We start from the raw sequence: 22,896 nt of genomic DNA, 5'->3' as shown, positions 1-22,896 counted from the left end.
TATCAAAACCCTGATCTCTACCAAGTTTTAGCCCAACAAATGATGGCATCATTTCCACCATGCTACCGTCACTCATCTCAGCTACTCTCTTTCTGCACCTGCCTAGGACCAGCCCGTCATGACGCCTATGCCCGATGCGTGGTCTCTTGCAACAAAGGAGGCATCTGCGTTGATCTTCAAAGTTTGTCCCTCCAATGCCTTCATCTAACCTCTCCGACAATGGGGCAAGGTTAGCTGTTTAGTCAAATTATGAATGTGGAACTCTGCTTGTAATTCTCCTGTATAATCAAGAGCCACAAGCGGTGGGGTTTGTTTGCCAATGAGCACCTCATTGTTACCAGTGTTCCAAAGATACCATAAGAGTACCAAGAGACTTGTCAAAACATCTCCGTCCAAGATTCGCATGGACTGCTCCATCCAATCCATGCACCTGGAAACAGTAGACAACACCAAAGCCACTAAAATTTGACTGTTGCACTTGCAGCATCCATAAGAGCTGCATCATATTTGAGCTCAGTATAATCATATGGATTTGACAGCAAAAAAGTCATTGATTTCCCATGCTACTACGAACTTATATGAAATAAAAAGAAACCTATGGAAAACAGCTATGGCCCACTTGGGCATTTGATCAAACACTCATTGACATGAACTTAATTAGCATCTTGTTGGTGCAGAATTCGGCCATTTGATTGGAGCTATGGTTTGCACATATCAACCAGAGGAAGCATCGCTGTGGGTTCCATCTGAAACTTTCCCCCCTACACAACTGTAATGCCCTGGATGAGACTGCCGACATTGAACTTATACCTAACTTAACTGCATAGTTGAATCCGATTTACAATACATATATATAAATAAATATTGATATATTAATAATTTGTGTTAGTGTTGATATGATTGTAATTTTTTTGAACATACAAGAATTATCCAAAATAACCATTAAATTCCATAGAAAGAGAAGTTGATAGTAATCCAAAATATACACAAATTCATAAGACCAATATAAGAAAATAAAAAATAAAATAAAAATAAAAACAAGCTGCTCTATGGATTAAGCAGATTGATACCCAGAAAAAAAAAACCAGAGCATCAGTTGATTTAGACAGCAACATCTCTCTTAGAATCCATGGAAACAAAGGTGGCTCCAGCCATCATCATAACCTTAAACTCTTCGAAATCAATCATCCCATTCCCATCATTGTCGACTCCACTTATCATCTTCCTACACTCTGCGATCGAGCATTCTTCTCCGAGGCTCTTAAGAACCTCGTGGAGTTCCTCAGCTGAAATCCAACCATTCCCGTCAATGTCATAAACCGAGAAAGCGTCCTTCAAGTTCTCCAAAACCTCTTCCGAGTCGACTCCTTTGGTGTTCAACTCGATGAACTCGTTGAAATTTATGAACCCATCACCGTCGGCGTCGAATTCTTTGATCATGTTGTGGAGTTCTTCATCGGAGGGTTGTTGACCGAGTGATTTCATGATGGAACCCAGTTCAGAGGCTGAGATCTTACCGTCTCCATTCGCATCGAACTTTTTGAACACTTCTTCGATTTCTTGGAGTTGGGTTTGGGTAAAATTTCGCACAGGAGATTGAAGGAACAATGATCCACTTGAAGAGACAGTTGGAGAATCAGTTAAATTTCTAGAACGCAGCTTCTTTTTCCTATTGAAAATCGACCCAAATCCCATTAGATTGTGATTTTTTTTTTATGGTATAAAAAACTCAACAACAAATTAAAAAAATGGTTTTGAAATAGATAAAAAGATGAGGTGAGTGGATTATATATACTGAACAAAGGGAAATTCTATCCTTTACGGCATTATAAGTAGAAACGGAAAAAAATGGGATTTTGATTTTGCAGATTATTGTTGATTGCTAAATATAGAGGAGGGGAATGGGGATGTGTTACTGGCTGGGTTTGTTATAGAGGGAGTTTAGGCGGTGATTACTACACACAATTTGTGGAGAAAACGGAACTTGGAAGCATGTTGTTGGGCAGTTGAATACTTGAATTTCCTATTTTTTAGTAATCAATTTTACTTTTTTTTCTTTTTAAATGCTATATTTAGATAGATCATATTTTATATAATACACTGAGCTTATAACAGGTTTTTTTTTAAAATTGAAAATATTAAAAGTTATATTGTTTTTATAATATTTTTTAAGAGTTATTAACTAAAATAGCTTCTTCTTCCTTTTTACGAAGGCAAGAAGTAAAATTATGGCCAGGAGAAATTAATGAAGATTTTGCTTCTTTTTTGAGTTGCTAGTTATTTGCGGTCTGTTGTTGGATAATGACGAAATGGAGGAGTTGTCGGATATCTTCAAGTGTTGGTTAAAGCTTCCATCCTATATTCATGCACCCAAGTATAATGTTGACTCATTTTTCATCCTTGTTGAGAAGCCTACAATAAGTGATATTATGAGCTTTGAGAGGAAAAAGAATAGGACATAGAATAAGGATCCTAGCATGGAGCTTGCTTGCAAATTTGTGACTTTTGATAAACATCAAACGAAAGCCTCTAGGATCTTGAACAATTGTTACTCCGTCTATCATGACATTTTGGTTGTCTTACACTATGCATAAGCAAATAGTTCAATAAGGAGTTGATTCTCCGATGTCAAGAGATCTTTAGGCCTTTGGTCGAATGGCCAAGGGAGTGTCGAAGGTGTAAGTGTTGAGTATAGATAGATAAAGATCATTGATCCTTTTGAGGGCAACAATAGGGTTGGGATTAGTTTCCCGAAATATGAGCTCATAGCTTGCTTTCCAAATGGTCTAGAGAGTACATGCCAAAAGAGAGTAAAATCTAATTGAATCAAGGGAATTGATGTCATTAGATTGAAACAATTGGAGAATCTAATTGGAGATGGAAGAAACATTAAGAGAATTAGGGCAAAGAAAAAGAGGGAAACCAAACCAAATGGCCCTAGCAAATTTAGATTCATGGGAGAGATGTTTAATAGTTCCCTTGTTGGTGGTACAAAAAGGGCACAAGTGATGCGGAACCCCGGATCTAGACACAAGAGAAACACAAATTAGAAATAAAAACGAGAATAAATAAAATTAGTTAAATAATAATAATAATAATAAAAGGATAGATTTGCCCTATGGAACCCTTGGTTAACTTGCAACCAAAAACGCCAATGATTGAGCGGCTCCTCACGAAACCCTAGAAGAAGAACCTCTAGAAACACCGATGAGCGGAAAGAAATTTGAATATTTGTAACTTGAAATACCCTCGAAAGTAACAAACTCCAAACTAAATAGCAAGAGAAGAATCACTCTACTCTAAAAAATTTGCCTCACACAAATTTGGAAGAAAACAAATACTCTCTTTTTTATATATCCTCCCCAATGTGTAGAAAGCAAGCCTATTTATAGGCAAATTACAAGAGTAATTGAATCCTAATAAAACTCTTTCAAGAGTAATTGAATCCTAATAAAACTCTTTAAAATTATCTAAGAAAATAAAATAAATAATAATCTAACCAATAAAATTACTTAACTCATAAGTGATGTGTCCCAACCAATGAGAATTAAGTAAATAATAATAATAATAATAAGATACATAAAATATTAATCCACCAATTTATGGGCTTTCACTATTCCAAGATTGGTCTAGTGAATTGCATTCCCGTATTTGTCAATGTCACGAACATGATAACTTAAATTTGTAGCAACAAAGTCTTGGACAAAAGCATTCATCTTTGATTTTAATTATCGTGCCTTGCTTCGAGTGATTGGACCACAAGGAAAAACAACCCCTTAAGTGTCACCTCTTTGGCTCGTATCATTCACCCCCTCTTCAAGAAGATTCTTCCTCGAATCTGAACCTACATCAAATTCAAAAGGAGAAAAATCAGAAAAATTGAAAGTAGCACTAACACTATACTCACCAGGAAGATCGGTGCGATAAGCATTGTCATTTATTTTCTCGAGTACTTGGAATGGTCCATCTTCTCGTGCATCAAGTTTATTTTTTCTCTTAGAAGGAAATCGTTCCTTCCTCATATGCACCCATACCCAATCTCCAGGTTCAAACAAGACTTGCTTTCGCCCTTTATTAGCTCGATGTGCATTGGACTCATTCTTTTTCTCAATGGCTTTACGAGCCTTCTCATGGATCTCTTTCACTAAATCAGCTTTCCTTTCACCATCTAAATTAGCAATCTCATTCAAAGGTAAAGGAAGCAAATCTAAAACGATAAGTGGATTAAAGCCATATACAATCTCAAAAGGAGTAAAACACATGGAAGAATGAGCGAGCGATTATAAGCAAACTCAACATAGGGTATCCATTCTTCCCAAGATTTAACATTCTTACCTATTATGGCTATAAGCAAAGATCCCAAAACTCGATTTACCACCTCGGTTTGACCATCAGTTTGAGGGTGGTATGTAGTAGAGTAAAGTAGTTTAGTACCTAACTTACCCCATAACACCTTCCAAAAGTGACTAAGAAATTTTGCATCTCTATCGGAAACGATAGTCCTTGGGATTCCATGTAATCTCACAACTTCACGGAAAAATAGATCGGCAACATGGGTTGCATCATCAGTCTTATGGCATGGAATGAAATGAGCCATTTTAGAAAATCGATCCACAACCACAAAGATGCTATCTCGTCCACGCTTTGTCCTTGGTAAACCTATTACAAAAGCCATTGAAATGTCAGTCCAAGGTGAACTAGGAACAGGAAGAGGAGTATATAGACCATGAGGCATCACAGTGGATTTAGCTTGTTTACAAGTAATGCAAGTAGAGCAAATTTTCTCAACAAGTTTTCGCATGTTAGGCCAATAAAAATGCTCATGTAAAACATCATAAGTCTTAGTGACTCCAAAATGACCCATAAGACCACCACTATGAGCCTTTCGAACCAACAATTCTCGCATTGAACACTTTGATAAGCATAGTCTATTATTTCGAAAAAGATAGCCATCATGCTTATAAAATTTGTGAAATGCACCATGTTCACATGCGTCATAAATGCTTGCAAAATCAGAATCAGTGGCATATAAATCTTTGAGATACTCAAATCCTAATAACTTAGTATGCAAAGTACTAAGTAAAGTGTACCTCCTTGATAGAGCATCAACCACAATATTATCTTTACTTTCTTATACCTTATAACATAAGGAAAAGATTCAATGAATTCAACCCACCTCGCATGTCGCTTGTTCAATTTACCTTGTCCTTTTAAGTGCTTAAGTGATTCATGGTCAGTGTGAATCACAAACTCCTTTGGTAAAAGGTAATGTTGCCAAACTTCTAGTGCCCTTACCAAGGCATACAACTCTTTATCATAGGTCGAATAGTTCAAATGTGCTCTACCAAGTTTCTCACTAAAGTAGGCTAGTGGTTTACTATCTTGCATGAGGACGGCACCTATACCTACACCAGAAGCATCACATTCAATCTCAAAGGTCTTTTCAAAATTAGGTAAAACAAGAATAGGAGCATTACACAATTTATCTTTAAGTTCATTAAATGCTAATTCTTGCTTATCTGTCCAATGAAAAGATACATCCTTTTTAATAAGTGAGTCAAAGGCGAAGCAATTGTGGAAAAGTTACGAACAAACCTGTGGTAGAAACCGGCTAACCCAAGGAAAGACCTTACCTCAGAAACAGTTTTAGGGATAGGCCATTCTTTAATTGCCTTTACCTTCTCCTCATCCACATGGATTCCTGTAGAACTTATCACAAAACCCAAAAAAACAAGCTTATCCATACAAAAGGTGCATTTTTCAAGATTAGCAAAGAGTCGTTCATGCCTTAACACATCCAATACTAATTTAACATGCCCAACATGATCATTCAAAGTTTTGTTATAAATCAGTATGTCATCAAAATACACAACGACAAATTTTCCTAAAAAAGGTCTAAGTATGTGGTTCATTAATCTCATGAATGTGCTAGGAGCATTAGTTAAGCCAAATGGCATGACTAACCACTCATACGGGCCATACTTAGTCTTAAAAGCAGTTTTCCATTCATCACCTTGTTTCATTCTTATTTGATGGTAACCACTTTTTAAGTCAATTTTAGAGAAAATGCATGCACCATTAAGCTCATCCAACATATCATCTAATCCGAGAATTGGATATCGATACTTTCTTGTAATCTTGTTGATAGCACGACAATCAACACACATTCTCCAAGAACCATCTTTTTTTGGGACGAGAAGTACAGGGACCGCACAAGGGCTTAGACTCTCACGAATCAACCCTTTCTCTAAGAGATCTTCAACTTGCCTTTGCAACTCCTTAGTTTCTTGAGATTGCTTCGATAGATGGTCTATTGAATACTCGAACCGAGCATAAAGTCAATTTGATGTTCAATCCTCGTAAAGGAGGTAATCCCTTAGGCATTTCGGAAGGAAATACATCCTCAAAATCACAAAAGATCAACAAAACAACTAGGCAAATGTGTATTAGGGTTAGTCAAAACAAAGTTTTCTCTAAACCTAATAATTACAAATGTTTGTTTTGTACAAAGAGCAAATTTGATATCTCGAAACCTAGCGAATAAACTCACCCTCTCATCTCGTGACTTGTGTGTGCAATCACTTACCAATGTTGGGCCTTTAAGTTGGCTTTTAACACTAAGGGCCTCTTTACTCTCAGCCTTTTTTAATGATTTTACCTCACTTCCCTTACCTATCTCACTAGCAAGTTTGAGTTGATCATTGTAGACTTCTTGAGGAGGAAGTGGAGCCAAAGTAAACTTCTTTCTGAGGAACACAAAGGTATATTGGTTAAGGAAACCATCATGATTTACTCATCGATCAAACTGCCATGGCCGTCCAAGTAATATGTGCCCAGCTTGCATTGGAACAACATCACACAAAACTTTATCAGAGTATCTACCAATGGAAAATGAAACTAAGCATTGTTTACATACTTTTACCTCCCCACTATCATTCAGCCATTGCAAGCGGTATAGCCTTGGATGCTTCACACAAGGTAGGCCAAGTTTCTCAACAAGGGAAGAACTCACCACATTGGTGTAACTTCTACTATCAATGATCAATGAACTAGGTTGTCCACCAATCAAACATCTCGTATGGAAAATGTTATATCTTTGTTCGCACCCTTCCTCTTTAAACTGGACATTTAAAGCCCTTCGAGCAACAAGTGCTTTCTCACCATACTCCAAGTATTCTTCATACTCATCATGAGTATGCACATCATCAGCATCTTCCAAAGGAGGCATCTCATCTTCGTTATCAGACTCAAAATCAACCTCGCCATCTTCTTGAATCACCAATGACTTTTTATTAGGGCATTCTTGAGCATAGTGACCCCTTCCTTGGCATTTGAAACAAGTAATATCTTTTGGCTGCTTAATGGCACTAGGAGAAGTAGAAGAAGAAGATGGAGCTTGATTAGTAGAAGTAGAACCTTTAAATGAATTAGGCACTCCTCTATCTTTGGAGTAAGTTCTAGGCTCATTTGGCTTGAACCGTGCATCTCTCCCATTCCATAATCTATCATCTTGTTTTTGCCAATTTCCTCTCCAAGCAGGATTAGAAACTGAACTAGCACCCCTCGTTGTCCCTTTCTTTCGTAATTGCTTTTCAATGGTGAGTGCGGTTTGAAGCATCTCTTCAACATCCATGTAGTGTTGTAACTCAACTCGATTTGCAATCTCAGGCTTTAGGCCGGCAAGGAATCGAGCCATAGTCACCTCAGCCTCTTCAACAAGATTGGCTCTAATCTGAATAGTCTCAATCTCTTTGTAGTAGTCATCCACAAATCTATCTCCTTGAACAAGATGTTGGAGTCTTTGATGGAGTTCTCGATAATAGTATGGTGGAACAAACCGTTTTCGCAAGATGCGCTTCATTTCAACCCAAGTAGTAACAGGTTGCTCTCTATAAAGAATCCTGCTTTTACATAATTGATTCCACCATGTTAGTGCATAATCAATGAACTCAGCGACAGTGTATGTTACCTTTTTCTCATCAGAGTAGTTGTAACAAGCAAAGACTGCTTCCATTTTTTCCTCCCAATCAAGGTAAGCATCAGGATCATTCTTCCCTGAGAAAGAAGGAAATTTTGGTTTGGGGGTGTCATTGTTTCGTTCCAACCTTTCTCTAGGTACATACTCGGACTCAAAGTCATCATCAAAAACATGGTCCTCTCTTTGTTTAAAAGTTCGATCGCGCGAATTTGATCGGCTTATAAAGGCTTCGTTCAACTTCTTGTAATTATCGGCAATGTATCTCTCTTAAGTTGTAAGTTTTGCATCAAGATACTCCCTTTGCTCTTGTAACATCTGGGTCATGCGATGTTCGAATTGAGTTTGCAACTTTTTCATCTCTTTTTGTAACAACTCGACCAAAGGATCGTTCTCTCTTTTTTGCTCATCCTCTTCATTTTTACTAGTTTGGGATCTAGTGAGCGGCATGGTATCTGTGAAAGATCAAACAAACAGGAACAAGAAAGAAAAAATAATAATAACCTCACTTGTTAGCTCTCAAAAGAATAACTCTCTGAATGATTCAAAACTTGTAAATATGTTTGGAGAGGGTTACTAATTAAGATCAAATAACGGAGGTGCGAACTTCAAAGAAACAATGAAGACCCTAATTGCTCTAAGAGGCCAATAAACTTGACGAGACAATTTGTAATGGAGGCTACACGGATGAAGGAATTGTGCGTGCCTTTAATATCAGCTAACACAAGAAGAAATAAAGTGTTAGAAAGCGTAAGAGAAACAAAAAAAAACGTAGACCTGCAACGATCCCTAACTCTAGAGTCAAAGAAAAGCTTTAATAAGAAGAAAACTTAAGAAAACTCTACCCAAATTAAAAAAAAAATCAGAAATGTTTGGTGTCTTAAGATTTTCAAAAATTGAAGCTTTAATTATACTTGAGTCAAGAAAAGAAGAAGGAAAAAAAATTCAATTTTGGGAAAAATAAAAATAAAAATAATAACAATAATAGGAAAAGAAGAAACCTACGTATGAAAGGTAGGCAACTTTTTTTTTGCGCTTTTTGCTTCTTCTTCTCTTTTGCGCTTTTTGCTTTTTTCTATTTTTTTTAAAGAATAAGAGGAGAATAAACACAAACTTCAAAAAAAAAAAGAATCGACGAAACCGATGAAAAGTGTTTTTGGTATTTTGACTCATTTCGGATTTGATTTTAGCTTCAAAATAACAATCAATGGCTGGCCGATACCAAGCGATGCAGAACCCCAGATCTAGACACAAGAGAAACACAAATTAGAAATAAAAACGAGAATAAATAAAATTAGTTAAATAATAATAATAATAATAATAAGATAGATTTTTCCTATGGAACCCTTAGTTAACTTGCAACCAACAACGCCTATGATTGAGCGGCTCCCTACGAAACCCCTAGAAGAAGAACCTCTAGAAACACCGATGAACGGGAAAAAATTTTGAATATTTGTAACTCCAAAATACCCTCGAAAGTAACAAACTCCAAACTAAATAGCAAGAGAAGAATCACTCTACTCTCAAAAATTTGCCTCACACAAATTTGGAAGAAAACAAATACTCTCTTTTTTATATATCCTCCCAAATGTGTAGAAAGCAAGCCTATTTATAGGCAAATTACAAGAGTAATTGAATCCTAATAAAACTCTTTCAAGAGTAATTGAATCCTAATAAAACTCTTTAAAATTATCTAAGAAAATAAAATAAATAATAATCTAACCAATAAAATTACTTAACTCATAAGTGATGTGTCCCAACCAATGAGAATTAAGTAAATAATAATAATAATAAGATACATAAAAGATTAATCCACCAATTTATGGGCTTTCACTATTCCAAGATTGGTCTAGTGAATTGCATTCCCGTATTTGTCAACGTCACGAACATGATGACTTAAATTTGTAGCAACAAAGTCTTGGACAAAAGCATTCATCTTTGATTTTAATTGTCGTGCCTTGCTTCGAGTGATTGGACCACAAGGAAAAACAACCCCTTGAGTGTCACCTCTTTGGCTCGTATCAAGAAGTTATCATTTGAAGAAAAGCTTCTTGAGAGGAGGACCTTTGTAAGGAGGTGATTGTTGGCAAAATCCGGTTATGAAAACAATTTACTGTTATAGTGGAAGTTAACACCCTCCACCCGACCCGATTCTTCGAATCTAGGCTTCGAGTATTACTTCACAGAAGCTTAACGAAATTCACAAAGCCATTGACAAAAATTCTTTACTGGAGACATTTCTCATTAAATTGATTATAACTTCATATTTAAATAACAAAGGAAGGTATTTGCACATAACGTAGCGTATCAATCTTGCAAAATTTTAATACAACTTATAAGTTACAAAAGACGGACTCTAAGGCGTATTCTTTTTAAACATCAACTCATTATACACGCCCACTGTATGCATAGTATTCCTATTATGTTGCTTATCTAACACATTCCTGACATCGTCTCCTCAAGTACTTATTCTGACACAATAATACCTGAAACATAAACATAACACTAGTAAGTTTAAAGGAACTTAGTGAGTTATGAACACAACTTACCTTTTTAACATTTCATGAAGTTCTTCATCTTAAATAATTTGACTTTCTTGTATCTATCTTTAGCGAACACCTTTCCATTTTTAATTGTATAATTTCATACTTATATGCCCTTCATCATTCATTCAACTATTTGGCTGGCTCTAGGTCTCGACATTCGAACACCACACCTTTATGTTCCATTCAAATAGCTTTCAACAGTTATTCTCGAATAGTTAATTGCAAGCATTATTCTTGGCAAGTTTAATTTTATGTTATACGAGCTTACTAAGTACTAGTTGCTTAGGTTAATTATTTTCTTTACTTGTAGATCATCAAAAATCTCGATTGGATGAAAGTTCAATTCGGAGCACACAAAATATCCGTTCTTCAACTCAGTAAAAGTTTTCGTCATTTTGATGTTGGGTTATAAATGGCATGTACTAGGAGCTTTTAAGTTTTTTTTTTATTATGATAATGTTGTTTGAACTTTGGTTAAAGCAAACTTGTGGATGTGTATATATTTTTATTTTTGGCATGTATATGTTCATATATATATGCTTTTGGTTATTTGGTTTATGCTTCTTAGAAGTGGTTGAGATATGGTAAAATTGCATGTGAATGAAATGGATGAATTGATATGTTTGGCATGTGTATAAGATAAGAGCTTGTGATCTATGAATGTGAATTTAGTTTGATGTATGAAATGTGGTGCCAATGAGGGCATATTGGTTAGACACATAGGTTGAATATTTTAGTATGTTTTAAGCATGCTTGAATATGTTTTGAAGGTGTGAAATTGGTTGAAATTGGTTTGGCTTAGTACCTAAGAAATAAATGGTGAGTTGCCTTATTTTAGAAGTCACTTTAAGTGCACACGGCCTGGGAAACGGGATGTCACACGACCGTGCGCCACACACGGTCTCTCTAGACGGCCATGTGGCCTATTTAATTTTGGTGTCAGTTTTTCCCACACGGCCTGGCGACCTGGGCGTGTGACCCTATTTTAAATTTTACACGGCATAGTGACACAGCTGTGTGATCCTATCTTTGAATTGTACACGATTTGTGTAACACCCCTTACCCGAGACCATTGCCGGAGTCGAGCTCGAGGCATTACTTTACTTAACTTAAAAATTCGGGGCATAAAATTTTATTTTTGAAATTAATTTCACTATTCCCAACAAAGCTGTCCACCTGCGCAGAAGTTACTAATTTAGTTATAACTCAAGCTATGAAATTTGAAATTTAAATCTGTAAATTTTCCCTGAAAACAAACTCATATGTCTTCTTACCATAAATTTTTCAGAATTTTTGGTTCAGTCAATTAGTACAGTTTATTAGTTAAATTCTCTCCTGTTTCACCACTCGACTATCCTGACCTCTTGTCACTAAAATAAGATTTCTCATTGTACGATTTTCATATGGTGTTCTCACTTGTTTCTACAGAAAATAGACTCAATAAGGAATCTAGAAAAATAAACTAAAACTCATAACCATTTTTGTACAATTTTTAATGATTTTCTAAACTCAGAACAGAGGACTCCAAAAATAGTTCTGACCCTATCTCACTAAAATTCACATATCTTAAAATATAAAATTAATTTTGCTACACCATTATTTTCCTATGAAAGTAGACTCAATAAAATTTAATTCTATATATAATTCACCTTCTAATTCATTTTATATTATCCTAGGTGATTTTTCAAAGTCACGTCACTATTGCTACTTGAAATCTGTTTCTTTGCAAATTTTACTCTTTCATGATTTCTATGCATGATTTATCACCTAAACATTTGTAACAACAAACACCTTCATACTTAACCATTTTAACAACCATTCATCATCAAATACTTACATATCATTCTTTAGAAAAATCATAAATACAAACATTCAAAATAACTAAGTCCCTATACATGCCATAACCCAAACATGGTTCATCATAAAATACTGAGTTGTTGTTGTTGATAGTGTGGACGATCTCCGACGTCTTTAAGTTCCCGAAAGTAGCTTTACAATACTATAAGAGATTGAAAAATAAAAGAAGTAAGCATAAAGCTTAGTAAGTTTACTAGCAAATAAATAACAACATTTAACACAAATAATTAAACTCAAATGTCAAGATCTCTAGTTTACTCTTTATTTAATCTCATTCTCGTTCTCTTCTTTGGTTTACTTAGTTAACTCATGATCGTAACTTATTCTTCTCCCTTTGAAACATTGAGTATCAATTGATAATATAGTAAGTTCTTAACTCTTATAACTCATCTGAGCTTGCCATTTATGCTTTTAAATGAACTTTTATTAATATGATTCGTTTACTAGCCCGTTGAGCCACGTTGGACTAATAAGGATACTTGGGTCTTTTCTGATAACAACATGCCAAAGCCATGTCCCAGACATGGTCTTACATGGGATGTTCTCATATCGGTGCCCATGCCATATCCTAGACATGGTCTTACGGGGGACCTCTCATCTCGGTGCCAACACCATGTCCCAGACATGGTCTAACATGGGACCTCTCATCTCGGTGCCAACGCCATGTCCTAGACATGGTCTTACATGAGACCTCTTTACCCAAATATCATGACATTTGTATCCGATACATTCCTCATGTTTCAACGGGGCTTTTTAACACCAATTCTCTATCATCTCATACTTGAGTCAACATTAAATAAATTCATAAAATAAATGCATAATTGTTGGAAAATAACAATATTAATAATAATTATTGAAATATTGTATTTATTTATCGTAAACTTACCTCAGTACAAAATATAGCCAAATTCACCAACTTAGCCTTCAACTTTATTCTTTCCTTTGTCTAACTTTGAGTTTTGTTCTTCTTGATCTAAAATAGAAAATTTAACTCATTTAATACTCACATTTATCAAAACATCCCTCGAATCTAACTTTGGCAAAATTACGATTTTACCCCTAAACTTTTACATAATTACATTTTTCCCCAAGGCTCGGAAATTAAAATTAATCTCTTATTCTTATGTTTTATGACATTCTGAACATTTTTATCTTCTATGTAAACATCAAATTCCCACTCTAACACTTACTTATAAACATTAGGTATTTTTATCGATTATGTCAACTTACTCGTTTTCACTTAAAATCGCTTAGCAAAAGTTGTTTAACATAATTTCTAGCTTCATATTACACCATAAAACATCAAAATAAACACATTTCACCTATGTGTATTTTTCCAAATATGAACCCTAGGTTAAATTATTGCTAGAATAGGCTCAATTAAGCTACCAGGATCTCAAAAATGTAAAGAGCATTAAAAAAGGGGCTTGGGATCACTTACTATGGAGCTTGGAAGATTGAAAACCCTAACTATGGCTTATCCCCTTGCTAAATTCGGCCTAATGAAGAAGATGATAAAAAATTGGCTTTTAATTTTGTTTTTAATTCATTTTAATAACTAAATGACTCAAATGCCCTTAATGAAAAACTTTGGAAACATGCCTAACCATGTCAATTTTTGTCCACCAACTTAACCAATGGTCTAATTACCATATAAAGACCTCTAATTTAAAATTTCATAACAATTGGACACCTCTAACATATAGAACTCAACTTTTGCACTTTTTACAATTTATGAGTACCCAAATGTCAAAATTTTTGAACGAAATTTTCACGAAATATTTTCGTGAAATTGTAGGCCATAGAAATATAATAAAAATAAATTTTTCCTCATCGGATTTATGGTCCTAAAACTATTGTTCCGATAACCTTAAATTTGGGCCATTATAGTTTGGTCACACAGCCATATCCCTTAGCCACATGGCCTGGGCTCTGTCACACGGCATGGCCACACGGCCGTGTGACCCCTATTTTTTTAGTTTTTTTTCTACATTTTTCTATTTTGTGTTAAATTGGTCCCTTATTGTTTCCAAATTTATTTTTAGGTTTTGTATACTTGTTTTAAAGCTCGTTTTTATATGAATGCCATGAATGACGATTGGTTATGATCAAATAGTATTTAAATTATTATTTGATTGATTTTATGATATATTGAGATCTGTTATGTGTCATAATACTATAAAACTCTAATCTAGTGACCGAGATGGGCTAGGGGTGTTACAGTCGTTTTCAACTTTCAACCGAATAACTTTCTCTGCTATTATTGTACCCCGAATTACGTCCAGTGTGAGCTCGTGCAACACGAACCGAATACAGAACAAGAAACGATGTAATTACTTTCAGTAGGAAAGTAATTCTCTCAAATAGAATTCAGTAGAAATTGTAATTCCCCCCAAAATATTCTTAGAAAATATATTCCCTCTGTTTTTTGGTAGAATAATAATATATGAAACTTATGTTTTGTGTAAATAGCTCTAATAGTGTCATCTATTTATAGAGAGAGATAGGAGAATCATGGTTGAATAAGTATAACACAAATAATATCTATTTAATAGAAAAGTACTCTCTTAGCCTAACTTGAAGAGAGGGGCAACACACCCTAGATAAAAACAATAGGGTTGTTGCCCCTCATATGTAAAATGAGAGGAATTAGGCCTTTATATATCATGTTCTATTATATGTGCTTCCTAAATTTTGATCGAACACTTTATAATTTAATTCAATCCAATATTTGTTTTCTATTTCTAAAATAAATATTATTTATTTAATTCTAAATTAACTAGATTAATTTCCCAATTAAATTTTTTCTCAACCCAATTTTAATTTCATTAAAGTCATGACGACTTTTTTGTAAAAGAACTTATGAGAAAATATATTTAATTTTCATATTCAATGTATTCTAAATGACTAATTAATTTAATTCCATTTTGAACTTTAATTATTTAATTATAATGAATTAAATAATAATTGAAAATTTTAAATTAATTCTCAAGTCATTCTATACTCAATGAGAACATTCATTCATTTGTGAATGCAACCCATTTCTCTAGCTTCATCATTTCTATTCATTTTTGTTCATTTGATCCTACAGGCAATTAAATTTGTTTCAATGAGCTAGCAAAGGGATAGATTTGATATATGTAATTAGGTTTCAAATAAGTTATAATTAAGTTTCAAATTTTCACCTATTAATTATAAACTTATTTAGTCACCAAGTCATTTCATTATAGCATTGTGACTGAGTTCTCCCTAATTACATACCATTACTAAAGCTACATAATCAGTGCTCATCCAATTACCTTGTCATTAGTGTGTTACCCTCATAAGATATCCTTAATGTCTTTGGGATAAATTTTCTCTCTCAATATGATCCTATTTTATCTAATGGTAACCATTGCATCTTCCTTCATGAAAAGTCAATTACTACCAGATAGTAATTAAGTCGTTTATCACAAAGACAAACAACTTGTGCCCACGTGTGCTTTTCATTTATCATATAATGTTGATTAGAGGATATTATTTACCCCTTAGTTGGGTTATGAAATCCACTATTATGAATGATGCTACATACTACAGAAGTTGTATACTAAATGCACCAGTTTTCGATTCTTTATCTATTTCAATTCAAGCTTTTACTTACATCAACGTATACGAGTCACGCATATATAGTCCATCATCCACTCAAGATTAAGGTATGCCACACTATGAGTGTCATAAGTGAATAAATCCATAAACGAATCTAGGATCTATTCTACTTGGGTCCTATTCGATGTATCGTTAGTCCAGTCAGTCACATCTATGTCTTTATTGTAATAACTCGTTTTCAATGATATCGAAAATAGTGGTTTTGGGACCACAATTTTGACAAGTGAGTTATTATTTTATTATTATTTTAATGTCTTTGGGATTATATTAAGTTCAGTATTAAAATTTTGTTAAGAAATTTTGATGTTTGCATGATTAATTAAGTAAAAGGACTAAATCATAAAAGGTGAAAAAGTTGAGTTTTATTAGTTAAAAGGTTCAAATGACTATGAAACCTTAAACTAAAAGACTTGAAGGGTAAATAAATCATTTAATGAGATAGTTGATGTGTAATAGCCGAAAATTTTTACAAGAAGATATTGTTTTTGAAATAGTAAGGAAATAAAGTGACAAAAGGAGAATTTTGAGTTATGACAACATTGGGAAGTATATTATAACATATTAATTCAAGAAAGGATTAAAGCTGTAAAAGTGAGAAAATTTTTATTACCCAATAATAAATACTCAAAATTTGAGGGGTTAAAATGTAAATATGAAAAGTTGAAGGATCAATAGTGTAAATATTTTAAGGGTGGAATAATCTAGAACCTAAGGAAAATGGATGAATTGGGACCAAATTGAATAGATGAAGAATTATGAGGGACCAAATTGTAATTTTACCAAATTAAGTGATGACTCAAGGATGAAATTTTAGAAGATCTAAAGGAAAAATGGTCAATTAGAAGAGAGAAATCTAGAAAATAATGATGATGTTGGAGATATTTTAGATTAAATAAATAAATATTAGTTTATTATATTTTGATTTGATTTTTTTTCTTAATGATATTTTATTATTTTATTTAGTGTATATATGTATGTGGAAAGAAAGATGGAAGCCATCATCCCACCATTTTTCCATGCATCAACGTGAGAAGAAGAGAGAAAGAAAGAAAGTTTTGCTTTCTTTACAATTTGGTCCTCACGCCAAAAATTCACCATTTTCACTTAGAATTCAAAAAATTTCCATAGCCACCAAGAGAGAAAATTGATAAGGAGACTATGGGGAGCTAGAATATCAAGTTAGATTCAAGAAATAGAGGCTGGAGGAGAGAGAAAATTAAGTTAAAGATTGAAATCAATAGAGCGAGGTAAGAACATCAAGATTTCAATATATTTTTGAGTTTGATATTATTGAAAAAGTATGAAATTGATGTTAATGTAGGGTTTTATTATATAAGGTTCTATGTTATTGATATGTTAGTGAATAAAAATAAGAGAAAGTGATGGGAAATACTATAGAGAAAGGGAATAAGGGTGTTATAAATTTAGTAATCAACATTTTGCACTAAAATAGTTTTAGATGAAACAGTAGGTTAACTTTGAAAAATCACCATAAATCATAGAAATTTAATTATAGGATGAAAAGAATATGAAATTAAATCTTATTGAGTCTAGTTTCTCATAGAAGAAACAATGTAATCAATGGAATTCTAAATTATGAGATATAATAAATTTTGTGAGACAATGTTAGAATAAATTCGGGTTCCCTGTTCCAACTTTGGAAAATCATTAAAATTTTAAAAATTTATTATGAGTTATAATTTATATGATTATAATCCTTAATAATATATTTTAAAATGAAACAAATGAGAATATCATCCGAATTCTGTACAAGGAGAAAATTAAATTTTAGTGAAGAAGGGTCAAAACTGTCGACAGCATAATAGGGATGACTTTAAAGAATAAACTGTACTTATTTGCTAAACCAAAAATTATTAAAATTTTATGGTAAGAATATATGTGAGTCTAGTTTTATATAAAATTTACGGATCTCAATTCGGAGTTCTGTAGCTTAAGATATAATTAATTTAGTGACTATAACTCAAGTGAACACTTGTTATAAGTAAACAAGTAAATAGTGGTAATATATATATCAAGGGTGTGGAATGGAGTGGAGGAGGAGGAAAATAATATATGTGAATATTTAGCAAATATGAGTTTATTTTAAAATATCTAATTTACATGTTTTAGGTTCAGGGACTAAATTGAATAAAAGTAAAATTTTAAGGGTAATTTTGTAAAATGTAAAAATGACCACATTGCATTAAATGGATTGTTTTATCATTTAAATTAATAAATTGAATGAAATATTAATTTAGATCAAAATTTGGGTGGAAATTCGAGAAAAATGGAAAATCACCAAAATATCCCTGGATTTTGATATTTCTGCAATTTAGCCCGATAAGTTCGTGTAACTTGAATTATATTCTTAAATGCTTGAAATTTTTGTTATTGATGTGAATATGATTTTAATGTTCATTATATGAAAATTGATGAAACATTGGTATATTTGATAAAAAGGGGAAAAAGTCCTGGTTGAATTGAAGGAAAATTCGATGGATCACTGAAAGGAATTGACGGTAAAAATGATCTAGCCCAGATAGGTGATCCTATCCTGATATAGCCCTCCCGAAGAATATGTGTGAAAAATATCTAGCCTGGACGGGTGATCTTGATATAGCCCTCCTGAAGAATATGTGGAAAATGGATTTAGCCCGGACGGGTAATCCGAATTAGGGTCTGAATTTAGCCTGGACTGGTAATTCAGATCCAAGCTCATTAGAGTAATTGTCATTGCAGGGGATTTAGCCTGGACTGGTAATCCCGACAATACTCTATGAGTTTATATTACAGGGGATTTAGCCTGGACTAGTAATCCCGCTGTAAGAAATAAGGTTCGCGGGAGTGTGCTCTCTGAATTGAAAAATGTGCGCACATGAATATGAATTGACGGACCCGAATTTGTACACTAAAGTGTACCCTTGAAAATCCATCTAAATTCCGAGAAATTCAAAGGGATAAAAATAGAAAATGATAAGTACATAAAATCATGAAATTAAACTTGAAATACATAGAAATGATAATTATTTGATATACTAAAATATGACATGGAAAATACATGTATATGAAACTTGTCGATAATTATGCATATTCAAGATTATGAAATTCTTGGAATAAATATATAGTTAACTTATAAAAATTATGGTACATGAAATATTGTCATAATGAATTGAATAATTTATATTTAAGAAGAAACAACAAGAAAATGATATGTATCTTGACATGTATATATGAGACTATCTTTGATACGTTGATACAAGGAAAATTATGTGTATTAAGACGAGTAATAAATTTAAGTGAGACATGGCGAGAAAATAAGTTTGTCAATATTAAAGTACGCTAACCAATGTTGTTGCTTGAAGTTTAGGCAAGTGTCAAATTACTGTTGAATGGTAATATGTTTAATTATAAGGTGCATTGGAATGGTAAGTGCTTAGATGAAAACATAATTGAGCTTATGAAAGAGTGGAAATGTTTCATTTATGCAATTTCTTATGAAAAGATTTGTTATGTGATACGCCCGTATGAACCCTGCACCTAATTCGGAAATAAAAAAATTTAAAATCTATATATATATATATATTTAGGATTCTATGAAAAATTCCCTATGATTCCGATTTAATCCCAGTAGATTCCTAATAAATGTTTTGGGCTTCGAGAGCCCAATAGAGGGACATTATGATTATTTTCAGAATATGAATAATAAATTATTCAGAATTATTGAAAATGTTCAGTAAACCCCAGTAATGCCTCGTGCCCTATTCCGACAACGGATACGGGTAGGGGGTGTTACAGGATATGCATGGCAAGGTTTTAATGAAATTTTAATGATTTTAAAAAGGTTAATTTAGTAATTTGGTAATTAAAAAGAAAATTAAATAAGAAAAGATGAACTAAAGTGATCATCTTCATCTTTTTCTCATTTTGAAACCTAAAAACTCCATTAGAGAAGAGGGAGCATCCGGTCAAGCTTGTGTTGATTGCATGGTGAGTTTTCAAGCCTCGTTTTTAATGATTTTTATGCTTTTGAGTCCGTTTTAACTTAATCTAGCTAGCCTAGGGGTTTATTTGTAAAACTGTTGAAGATTGAGGGTTATGCCATGAATGTTCTTGAATGATTTCTTATGTTAATTTGTAGATTATGAATCTTTGTTGAAAAATAAATAAGTTTAGTGATTTTGATGAAATTGAACTTAGGGATTTATTTGTAAAAATAGTAAAATTTCATGTTAAATTTATCAAATTATGGTTTAATTTGGTTAGTATAAGTCCCTAAGAAATTCAGATAGCTTGAATGGAGGATTAAAATGGTTAGATTTCAAATTATGAGCTTAAGGACTAAATTGTGAAAAGTTAAAATGTTAAGGGAAAATTAGTAATTTTGTATAAATATGAAATGTGGGTTAAATTGAATACTAGAAGTATTTAATTGATTGAAGTTATCCATTTATATCAAGATAAACCACGTTCGAACTTAGATCGAGGAAAAGCTAAAGCTTTGAATTAATTGATCTAACTTCTACGCCCTAGTCATCGAAGTAAGTTCGTATGAGTGGTAATTGTGTTAATGTTATTTAAATTGAATGTTTATTATGTTATGTTTAATGTAAATTGATCGATATGTAAATGTATCAATGCTATGAAGACTTGACGGATATTGAGTCCTAGTTGAACCTTAGAAATTCTTAGGATACAAATGACATGTCATTAGAGATTTCATGTTTCGGGTGCTGGTCTTGAATGCCCTACCAATGTCTAAGGTCCTGCTTTTGTTGCGGATTCTCCATAACTCGTGTGAACATCGTGTAGCTTACATTCCAACCCACAGCTTGTGTGAGTAAGCCTGTTTCACAGCTCGTGTGAACAATGATGTAAATGAAAGGTTATGTTTATATGTAAAGGCACACTTTGTGTGAGCTTTCATGTGTATCCGATGTAATTCTAGATGGTTCAATGGGCAAGAAAAGGAAATGAAAAGGTAAGTATTCAAATAGAATTAAATATAATCTTATGGAAAGGATTTATGAATTCAATGATGTATTTCATATGGAAATCTACTTATCTTATGGTTAAATTCATTTGGATCACGTACAAGTGTACTAACTTATGTGTCGAAACCACTTTTTTGAAAAACAAAAAAAAAGGTTTGTAGTAGTCGACTTAAAAATGAAAATTGGGAGTCGCCACCGATCCTTTATTAAGTTGTGATCGGCTCACCTTGAAAATAATTTTGATCTGCGAAGCTTGAGAAAATAGGTTCGGGAGTCGATTACGCACGAGAAGGGTTAGCACCCTCATAACGCCCAAAATTGGTACCAAATTCATTGTTTAATGTCTTAGTGTTGAGAATTTGAAAAGATTTTAAAATACGATCCTTCCCTTTTTATTAATGTTAATTTTATAAAATATGGTTGTATAAATCGAGGCGAATGCTAAAGACCTTCTTGTCTCAGAGTAATAAAATGTCGCACCCAATACGTTAGGACACGACATTTTTAGTCCTCGAGAATAAGCTTGGCTTTTGACTTTCAAAACTCGTGCGGTGAAGTTTAAAAAGGATATCCAATAGCCTTAAGTCAGATGAAAAGTCGAAACCCAATACATTAGGGCACACTTTCTCAAAATTCCTAGCATTGGATATAACCATTATTATTTTTCTAAAATCTTCATTTCGAGAAAACGACATGTCACATCCAATACGTTAGGGCACAACGTATCGAGTTCCCGAGAATGAGTTTTTATCTATGTGTTTTGATTAAAGACAATTTTCGATTATTTAGATTCAACGAGGAAAATGGGAACCCAATACGTTAGGGCTCAATTCTCTCGAGGATTTCAAATTTCGAGTATTGCGTTATTTTATGGATAAACCGATTCGAATGCTTAGAATAGAATATAGTCATTTTAATAAAACGCAATAAGATGACAAAATGTATCGCGAAAGAAAAATTCGTAAGCTAAGTGTAAGCTAATGAACAACAAAAAATCAATAGAATACATATAAGCAATACTACATACATAAGGGCAACCATCTTATATCACATATTATATTAACATTCAAAGGCTAATGAATATAAAATCAATCAAAGCACCAAACAAATTAACACACATGAAATTGTACAAGTTTTAAAATAACTTAAGAAATATGAAAGGAGGAAATTACATATTAAAATAAGTTTAAAATAAGTAATATATATACATGAAAGTTTGAAATAAATAAAATACAATTAAACACAAATACTTCATAAAATAATAGTATCCCAATAAATTTAAAGATAAATGTTATATCAAAATACATAAAGTTATATACATATATTAATTTAAATAAGTAATACATGAGAGAAAAGAAAAATAATAATAATAATAAAGATGATAATATATACGTAATAATACATATAAAGAATTTGAAATTAACGAAATATACAAAATAGGGTTTTTAAAAGTATATTACAAAATAAAAGTTATTAAAATATATTATATTAGATTTAAGGAAAATAATTCATCATAAAGTTAGCAAAATAATGTATGATAATAATAAAACAAAAAATTAAAATAATAGTGTATAATAAAGTAACGATATATATATGTAAAAAAAGGGTAACCGAATATGTAACCAAATATAATAATGTCAATAAAAATAACAAATAATAATAATAAAATTTAGGGGTAAATCTGAAATAAACAAGAAGGCAAGGACCAAATTACAAAGCGCGAATAACATGGGGGACTGAAAGGGGAATATTCCCCACCCTCCAAAACGCAGCGTTTCATGCAGATTCAATTAAATAATAATAATAATATGCGGGGCAAAATTTAAAGGAAATAAAAATATCTATTTAAACACGCTATAATAATCGATGGACCACTTGCGCA

At 32.9% G+C, this 22,896-nt stretch overlaps 1 protein-coding gene across 1 annotated transcript; it reads right to left on the bottom strand.

The window, feature by feature from the left end:
• Positions 1 to 926: 926 nt before the first annotated feature.
• LOC105785636 (probable calcium-binding protein CML25) lies at positions 927 to 1,993 on the bottom strand. Its single transcript, XM_012611755.2, has one exon. The coding sequence runs from the start codon at positions 1,693 to 1,695 to the stop codon at positions 1,102 to 1,104; it is 594 nt and encodes a 197-aa protein (XP_012467209.1). The 5' UTR covers positions 1,696 to 1,993; the 3' UTR covers positions 927 to 1,101.
• Positions 1,994 to 22,896: the final 20,903 nt, after the last annotated feature.

Source organism: Gossypium raimondii, chromosome 1 (genome assembly GCF_025698545.1).
Source record: "Gossypium raimondii isolate GPD5lz chromosome 1, ASM2569854v1, whole genome shotgun sequence".
NCBI classification, from domain to species: Eukaryota; Viridiplantae; Streptophyta; class Magnoliopsida; order Malvales; family Malvaceae; genus Gossypium; species Gossypium raimondii.
Note: the sequence above shows the minus strand (reverse complement) of the source record. Positions and strands in the feature narration are given on the sequence as shown.

Coding starts and splice junctions, on each gene's coding strand:
- LOC105785636 (XM_012611755.2), bottom strand. CDS start 1,695: ATGGGATTTGGGTCGATTTTCAATAGGAAAAAGAAGCTGCGTTCTAGA.